This window comes from Vigna unguiculata, chromosome 8 (genome assembly GCF_004118075.2).
Source record: "Vigna unguiculata cultivar IT97K-499-35 chromosome 8, ASM411807v1, whole genome shotgun sequence".
Classification (NCBI taxonomy): Eukaryota; Viridiplantae; Streptophyta; class Magnoliopsida; order Fabales; family Fabaceae; genus Vigna; species Vigna unguiculata.
This window is the reverse complement of record NC_040286.1, coordinates 34,919,592-34,929,191: the sequence shown is the minus strand read 5'-3', so window position 1 is coordinate 34,929,191 and position 9,600 is coordinate 34,919,592. Positions and strand designations below refer to the sequence as shown.

The window sequence follows — 9,600 nt, the reverse complement described above, 5'->3', positions numbered from 1 at the left end:
CCATCTTGCAATGCAATGCAATGCAAAGCTAGTGATGTGAAAAATATCATCTTTATCAGATGATGTATCGCCCCTTTTTCTTTCTCATAATGGAAACGTCAAAACTAAAATGCAAACGTCAAAGAAATAGAAACACACGTTCTTTAGCAGAAAACAGTGAATCACAGTAATAATAATGATAAGAAAATGGAAGATTTTACATTATTTATGGTTAGATTAAATGGTTGTTCGTGGGACATTGATGATGATGCCGCGCAGTTCAACCTGAGGAGGAAAGATTTTCCCTTACTGATGGCAAGAGATTATTAATTTATTTCAGAATGAGGCATACTTGTAGCAGAAGAAAATCAAAATCCAAATCCAAATCCAAAGCACAAGCAAAGTCAAAATCGTTGCGCCAAATGTTAACTTCCTGTGGCGGGAACAAGTGCTGCTTTTGAAGACTACACATACACACATGCTCGAAGACTTCACCTTCCTCTTTTTAACTTCTGGAAAAAGAATGGTTTGGCTCACACACCTTGGGTAGAGAGAGATGAATATCAAACGGTTATGTGATGTGGTAACAAAAAGAAAAAAAAAGATAGAGAGAAAATAAGTTAAGAGATATGTATATGATGGGGTGAATGAATCATTATTGGGTTACCAAAACTTATCTCACCATAAATCACTCATTCTTAGTATCTGTACTACTAATTCAGGAACATTTTTATCAGTGATGATGATGAAGATGATGATGACAACCTTAAAAACAATGTTTAGTACATAGCATTCTAGTACGTAGTTAAGCTACCATCAAACCATACATTGTGCCCTTTTCATTTTTCCGCTCTTTCGTCTTTCAATTGTCACTCACAGACTTCTGAAGTTTATTACTTGCCAAAACTTTGAACTGTGTATCTGTCATATATATATTTTTTTTTTGAGTTCTTTGACGCCATGGTTTAGCATTCGCAAGGTGCAGGAGATGGAGAAGAGAGGACAAACAAACAAATTTCTAATAAGTTAAAATGAAATAAATCACCAAAATAGAATCTCAATGATGTTCATTAAATTACAATGAGTTATGCTAATAAATTTTAATTAATAATGAAGATTATATTAAAAATATCATGTTAAAGATTAGATTGTTAATATTTGTCTTCTTTAGTTACGTTGATACTAGCTGCTGTTAATTTTTTACTCTAAAAGGATATGAATTCAAAGGGGGTTTAATATTACAAACCTATCACAGCTAATATATGTAAGTTGAAAGTACAAAGACTAAAGGGAAATTACCTAAAATCTTTATTTGAATTGGGCTTTTCTTCATTCAGCCCATTATTACTAAATGCACCTCATATTAACAACAGAGTAAGTTCGGTCTGAAAAAATAAAATAAAAATTAAAAGAAATCTGTTAACGAAAATTCATTTTAAAACGTTTTTATGTGTTTCTGAAAGTTAGTTAAGAAATTCAATTTAAAACGTTAAAAGCTTATTTCAGAAAATTCGTTCTGAAAAATCCATTCTGAGATGTGTTACATATATTCTCGAAGACTTATTTTAGAAATTCTAGTATGAAAAGGTAATACCGAATTACATTTTGTTTCTATTTTGAAAATTTTGTCATACAAATTTCAAAAAAATTATTCCAAAATATTCTCAAAAATAGATAATTTAAAAATCATTTAAAAAAATCACGGGGTGAAGGTAGAAAGATTCTTTAAATTTTTTGTTTTCAATGCAGGAAAGCCCAACTATTCATTGATCTTTTTGAATTTTCTTCTCTCCCATATAAAAAAGAATCTTTTTATGACGATGTATCAGAATATATTAAATAATGTAATCTTAAATGAAATTATATAATCTTAAAAAATAATTTATATTATCATATTATATAGTTTAGAATAAGATTACATAATTTGAGATAAATTTTGAATTAAATATATGATTATTTCAAGGTATATTTCAAATATTTTTAAATTATTTAATTTAAAAAAAATTGAAATATATAGTTTTAAATTGATTATGAAAATACATTTTTTTTCTTTTGTTGTTGGAGTGAGGATATCTTGAAGTTGATTTAATTAAATTGAATAAGAAAAAGAAAAACTTTATTATTTCTTAAATAAATTAAAGGGCTTTGTCGTTTAAAGGTAGCTAACTATATATTAACTATATATTGTAGAACTTCTGCTTTTAATTTTATAATTTTGAAAGATGAGTTAAAGATTCTGATGGAAGTTCAAAATTTTGAACATCTAAATTTTAGATATTAGAAGTCATAAAATGTTTAAAGAATTGATAAAGGTCGTAAAAGAAGTACAAATATTATTTGATTGAAAAATTAAATAAGTTTTCATCCACAAAGTATTATAAAAATTTGCATTTTATTATTCAATTAAATTATATATTATTTTATTTTTAAAATTTATATAAAAATATTATTTTCAACCAATAACATGGATGTTATATAATATTTCATCTTTACATTTTATGAAAACAATATAAAATATTATTATTCTTAACAAATTATACGTGGATGTTACACTATAGTTTATTTATTTACCAAATACAATATTTTATAATAGTTTTTATGGATAAAAATGTATTCTATTATTTTTTATATTATTAAAAATTTTACATTTTTATAATTTGGTTTTTAGTGTTTATCTCCAAGCTGCTTCCATGATATAATTTATTTCCCTATCATGGATATGTTTTTTTTCCTATTTGCATTGTCTTTTGTTTCTTTTCTCCTTTTAAAAGAAATTTCACTGGTACTATGGCAACCTTAGCAGACAACTCTTTAAAGATTGGTCGTTATTCTTAAAATCATGTCTAATAATAAGAATAATTATTCAGAAAATTTCAAATATCTTTAAAGAACTTATCAATACAATTATACTAAATCACTATTTATTCAGATATAATTTTAAATTATATAATTTATAAATATATTATAAAATATATTTTTGAATTACAGAATCCAATCCAAAAATATATTTTAGAGTAATACAAACTATTTCTATATAATTTAAAAATAAATTTCAAATTATACTATCTGAAATGTTGTCCATCTATCGATAATTTACTAATTTCGATTTTCTATATTTTATTGAGGTGCAGAATAAAGGGATGGAAGTGTGTTAAAATATAACATGCTACATTTGACCGACCAATTGCTGTCTGTGCCAGTGACATTCAACCCCAGAGAGAGGAATGTCCAATTAAAACCCTAAACGCATCCCCAATTAAAACCTCTTAAAACCCAAAACGCATGCCCAATTAAAACCTCTTAAAACCCAAAACGCATGCCCAATTAAAATCCAAAACACGTAGCGGTTTCGGAGTGGTATCAGAATTACATTCTCAGTATTAGGGTGCACTGAAAACAAAAAAAGTAGACTTTCAACCTAGAACTCAAAATTCTAAATAAACACTCGATAATTTTAAATGTTTTAAAACTCAGAAAATAAAAGTTTGAAAATAAGATGTAAAAATACAAAGAAAATAGGAAATAGATAACCGAAACTTACGAAATATTTATGGCTTTATAGTTCTATAAACATACAAAAGTTATTAGTTTTGAAACATTTTCAATAGTGTTATAGTTCTTTTACAATTTTTTGCGTTTTCTTTTTAAAAATTAAAACATTTTCTTAATGCATTGGACCTGAAATTGAATTATTTAGACAGGACCGATATTCAATCCATCATAAATCATATTATACTTACATTGAACCATGCCCATAAATAAATTAAAACCTTATGTTTATGGAAATCATTTTTTCTCCTTTCTGACTTTTTTCTTTAACTAAATAAGAATAGGTAAGAATGCATAATTATACACATTTTCTCTTCCAATTTTTCTTTCCTCTTACCCGAAACCTTCCACTAAAATTTAAGAAAACACCAACCACAAAAGGGAAAGAAAAATGAATGGTAGAACCTTAGAAATTTTCCTGTTTTTGTTGCCTACAATGCAAACGAAAATTTATAGTAATACATTCTAAGGAATACTAACCATGCAGACAAGCTACTCATGCAACACAACAAAACATAACTCACGCTTAACCGGGCTAGTTTTACGACTTACTGTTACTTCAATAAACCACGTGCACTACACTAAAATTTCAGCTATACTTTTGCTTGTGTACAATAGTTCGGATGTCATAATGTAGAAAACATGACCAGCAATCTACCCATTTCAGCAGCTCTACTAACATCATATTTAAGGCACACCCTAGTATTATTTCAATAATTATAGAAGGAAAAGAAGCAAAAGAGATTGAAAAAAAGGTTAAATTTATAAATCCGAACAGAAGTCTCGAGCATATCTATAGACACAGGACCTTCTTATACCGCCTGTCAGGACTATTATTTAAAAATTTTATCTTTACAGACTGAGGCTACCAAAAAAACAAAAAGTTTAATATAATTGACAAGCATCATATATTTACCTCTTGAGTGGTTTGTAAAGGACAACTGTCACATATTTCGACTGGAATCTGTGAGTCAGTCCAAGGGCAACAACAGACTTTGAGGCCAAATTTTTCTCTATGAAGACGTGATTTAGCACTACATGTTGGGGCTTGGAAGAGGAACCTACGTCAGAGTTCTCCATACCTAGGACAGTAAGATGCAGTTGCGAAGGAACAGACATTGGCTCTTTTGCAAAGTCCTCGTCAGCTGGAAATGCTTGACCATAACTGGATTCGGGAGAAGGTGGTGCTTCAAACTCAGACACGCCATCAGGGTTTTCTGGCACATAATCCTGCAGCGAGACAATAACATTCAAATCAGTTTCTGGAAGAGAAATCAATTTCCCTAAATGGGATAGGTAAATATTAACAATTCTTGTAATCAGTTGAATTTTCTTTTGATATTGATAGTCAAGTCAATTTCAAAGTAATAAGAACGAAAATCAGGAAACAATTTGCAAGAGTTTATTACTCAATTTCCATTCAAAACTCCTTCTAACTCCCAACCTTACTAAAAGCACAAAATCCTATGAAAACTAGCTTTGCAAAACTTATAAGTTGTTTCCATGAACCAATAGCAGAGTCCAGAAACCAGTGTTTCCCCTGTCTATGCTCGACCTTTATCTCCATATGCGGCATGAAGACATGACAAAATAATATGGTACGTGTTACTCTTTCCTTGTCCCACCCACCTTGGCTACATGTCCTGTTCACCCTCATCGTCTAACATAAAATAAAGACCTAAAAGAAGAACACAAGGAAAAAGCTTTGGCATCGTTGTATGTCAAGTTCATCTTAAAACCCAATTGAAGCAATCACCTCACACAGAAGAAAAAAACTTCAATGCAGGCATACAACTAAATTATACAGGAGAATTAATTTCAAGACGAAAATACGTTCAGAAAATGATATTTTCATCAAGAGAGAATCAAGTAGGACGATACATACATTAACATCAAGAAGATTGCAAACATGTCCCATCTCGTCAGTTACATTAGGAAGGTCAGGAATAAATCTCTCTTCACCATCAACAATGAACCTGTAATGATATATTCCTGGTGGAAGGACTAATAAGATTGAGTGATCCTTGCCAGCTCGCTGCAGTGCCTTCCTGCAAATAATAAATTTAACGTTACTGATCTCATTGTAGAGTATATACAGACACGATAACTATTTTATGTCAAATACAATAAATATGTTGTCACTGACAAAAGAGTGCTTAAAATTCACCTAGAGGTCCAGTTATCCCAGGATCCCTCAGCAGCCACGTTGTTACCACCGTAGTTCCATGTAATCATGACAGGGATCCCTTGCTCAGGAGGTTGATTGACGATACCATGAGGCTCATTCTGCCACATTTGATTGAGAAAAGGAGGGCCATTACCTCTTTGTAATGGAGCTAGAGGAACCTGAAAAACAAAGAAAGTCAATATTTATTTTAAAGTAATGCTAATTTACCACTTGTGAAACTTACAAATTTCCTAACCCAATAAACAAATTCGTAACTCTGAAAGAAATTGAAATTTCAGCAAGGCATATAGCAATGGTGCAAGTTACTTCACGAATAATTTTAAAAAGAGTTACTCATCCTCCACTTTCATTTTCTTAAATTTTAATGGTAAGTGGGGCAACATATCTGAAACACAATAGTAAAAAAATATAAAACAAGGCATAGACCCCTCTCTAACGTGAACAGAACCAATCCCGAAGGATATCAACAGAGGCACCACAGAAGGGTGTGCCAGAGTTCCGGAGTGTGGGCTGGCCGGAAATGCAGCTGAGAGCAGTTGGTCAATGAGTGTCTAAGAGAGAAGACACCTACATCAATTAGCCTTCAGAAGAGCTGAGAGTGGGAAAATGGTCTAATGAAATAAAAAGGGGGCAAAATCCCAAGATTCCCCCAACCAAACTATGCCACTCCCCGGAACAAAAATAGAGGGGTTTTAGTCTCATGCAAAAGTGGTTATGACTGCAATGGCATCAATTCAAGCTGCTCTAGACACAACGGGGTTTCACAGACTTTCATTAGTGTTGTTAGTAAGAGCAAATAGCTATGGTGCACAAAGTGCCATCAATCACTCTGGATTTTGAGTACAAGATATTATATAAAACCAAACTGGTTTGAGAGGGTAATCACCTTGCTTCCACACACGCAAGTAGTAGTTAAAAATATGGATTGCATTAATTGACATAATTATGCAGAAGCAAATGAACTTAAATGTCATAATCTGAGCATATTGCCAGGGTTGTTTGAAAACACCGAACAACATGAAGAAAATGTTGAGGGGGCTGCTACTCCTCTAAGATAAATTAACACCGTGAAAGTTACAAGGTCTTTTTTCCACATATGACAGGATCTATTTAGCGACTACGAAATGATCTACTGCTGAAAATCTGAAAATTGCAGAGTGCAACATTTTTCACAACATTACATTCTACGTTGGGAGTGACAATCTTTAGATGCAAAAAGTAATTCAACATATATACATGAGCACACCTGGGAAACCCTGTCCATTATGAAGGTAAAAGATAGATACATATATCTGTGTAAAATTATAGATATTCAAAAGAACTAGAGGGTAACTGAAAGATGATCATTTTATTAAACAGAAGATCAGGTAAAATTAATATTAATTCGAAACATTGGAAAAGAAAACATAAAAATTACTTAATTGTGTTTTGGAAACATGTTTCCCACGGATATACACCAGCTCTCCTGTAGCAAGACAAACCTGCTTCTGCGTCCCCTTTTACTAAATTGACACAAAGCATTAACTTACACACGTCTGAACCCATACTGAACACAATATAAGCATGCAAAATATGATAACCAAAATTCACAAATAGTTAATGAACAGTAATTCATACAAAATTAAACTAAACCAACAGTCTTGTTTTTTCAACTTGGCTGGACACGTAAATATCAACTCTCACCAGATAGAGATGCCTTAGAAATAGAAGTTTTCTTCTCCAGGTTATACGCAGTTTTCCACAAATCAAAAGCCACAAAAGAAAACACTCCGAACATAGATATGTATAGAGAAGACACTGGGCAAATATTTACCAAAACCCACGGATCAAAAGAACGTTGGATAGAAAGGAATAAATGCACAGAAAAATATTAATTGTATACTGTATACCACATTTAAATTACATACTGATGCATTGATAACAATATCCAAAATTATTGCATCACCATTGACAAACATTATCATTTATCTGCATTCCAATATTTCACGCGTTGTTTCTCAAATGGAGAAATGTCGAGGAAAGACCCCAGAACAGACGTCACATAAACTGATATAGTAAAAAAAAACCCTAATAACAATAAAATTGATTCTGTGAAAAGTTAAACTTGGTCGGGTTCCAAACAGCTTTCACTCAATCCAGTACACTAGAACTATTCAAGTGCATTTCCAAATGGTGTAATAATCTAGTCACAAGTCACACCCATCCACAATATGCTTGTTTAACCAGAAAACCATTAGGTGGGACACGTTAAACTTATATGGACTCATTGTGTAGCAGATGAGCGAACTGTGTCGTAAGTCCAGCAAAGTTTCAACTCTCACTGCACAGAAAAGGGACTGCAGCATTGGACAGAATCTACAAAATAGTGAGCTAACTCTCCTAAACAAACGGATGCGAGTACGTAAAAGTTCTGAAAAGAAAAAACAGCTGACAGTCGTACTCTCCAAGATCCACACTACCCGCCTCTCAACATTCAAACAGATTAAACCATAGCTAGACAATCAAAAGTAGAAATATTCAGGTAGGTCACCGTCATGTTTATTGCCTGCTTGGTACACAAGTTAGACATATATTTCTCCACCGGTCTAGAAGCTGTGACTTGCAGCTTCACTTAGTTTCCATATATGAAAACACACTGTTGTTCAATCTGAACCATGTCCATGCACGAACGAACCAGTTCATCAACAACAAAATTACCAGATCCGTTCGACAGCACTTTCTTTTTTAAACTTCTAACGTGTGAAGATAAACTCAATAAATAATCCGCGGTTTCAACAAAAGTAACCCTACCTACACTGACTCCTAATCTCCCGCTCTCTGTCTCTCACGCACCAGACATTAGTTAGCACCAAAACTCACCAACCGAACACAGAAAGCAAAATCGACGAATAACCTAGTCGACCGAACAAAACCAAAATTCTACCAAAATCAATTCAACATCAACGCATAAACCAAATGCAGAAAAATTGAAGCAGAAGTGAGAGAGGATTTTGCGGGTAGAACCTGAGGACCGAAGAGGATCGGCGATCTAGACCGTCGAGGACTTTGAGGCGGACTATTGGCCATTGAATCGGAGGAGAAGGCGCGAACAGGAGGACGAGAATCCGGCGCGTGAGCTACACCTACGACGGTTTCTGCGACGGGGGAATCGACGGTGGCGGTAATGGATCCGTCTTCTCTGCCGTTAGCGTTTCCCATGCGATATGCTATTTGCGAAAGCAAACGACGGAAAGTGAAGGGAAAACGAAACGGTGCGTGGTGGCGTCGTCGTCGTTTTGTGAGAGTGCAATGCAATGCAATGCGCGAGGTGAACGATGGAACGAGGATTGAGATTGCGCGAGTGAGAGTGGAGAGAGAGAGGAAGAAGAAGAGAAGAAAATAGAAACGGTTTCGTTGTTTGTTCTTATCAACTTCTCCTGTCTGAGTCTGATCTGACGCTGTGTTCTGTTTGGACTTTGCAGAAGGAGAAATAGAGATCAAGAAAAAGAAAAAGAAATGAGAGCAAAAATATAACCCTTTATTTTATCTTCACTCTCTTTTCATCGCGTTTCTTTTCACGCTCTTCTTCAAACTGTTCTTACATTATGTCACATTTTTTTAATGGGAATGTATGCATCATAAATCGGAAATATTGCCAAACCTTATAATTTTGGATATTTTATTATTATTATCCTTGAATAATTTTTAATTAAAATGCATAATAAAAAATATTTGTAATATATAAATTTTTACTAATATTATTTTTGGTTTTTAGTAACTTCTTTTTAAATATTATAATTTGCATATTATATATTCAAATAATTATTTCCAATTATAATAATTTTAAGAAATATTTAATTAATCGAGTTATTTTAATATATTTGCCTTGAATAGTTTAGGATTTT

The 9,600-nt window shown here is 32.7% G+C and overlaps 1 protein-coding gene across 1 annotated transcript; it reads right to left on the bottom strand.

Annotated features, from left to right (window-relative positions):
• Positions 1-4,269: 4,269 nt before the first annotated feature.
• Positions 4,270-9,186, bottom strand: LOC114195353 (SNF1-related protein kinase regulatory subunit beta-1). Its single transcript, XM_028085784.1, has 4 exons — positions 8,720-9,186; positions 5,696-5,874; positions 5,414-5,576; positions 4,270-4,758 (listed from the first exon to the last, which is right to left on the bottom strand). The coding sequence occupies exons 1-4, from the start codon at positions 8,912-8,914 to the stop codon at positions 4,441-4,443; spliced, it is 855 nt and encodes a 284-aa protein (XP_027941585.1). The 5' UTR covers positions 8,915-9,186; the 3' UTR covers positions 4,270-4,440.
• Between the last annotated feature and the right edge of the window lie 414 nt (positions 9,187-9,600).

What these genes read in the sequence shown, in the direction of transcription:
- LOC114195353 (XM_028085784.1), bottom strand. Translation starts at nt 8,914, where the DNA reads ATGGGAAACGCTAACGGCAGAGAAGACGGATCCATTACCGCCACCGTC. An exon ending in CGATCCTCTTCGGTCCTCAG is followed by an intron (nt 5,875 to 8,719) that starts GTTCTACCCGCA and finishes TTTGTTTTTCAG; the next exon opens with GTTCCTCTAGCTCCATTACA. An exon ending in GCAATCTTCTTGATGTTAAT is followed by an intron (nt 4,759 to 5,413) that starts GTATGTATCGTC and finishes GTCTCGCTGCAG; the next exon opens with GATTATGTGCCAGAAAACCC.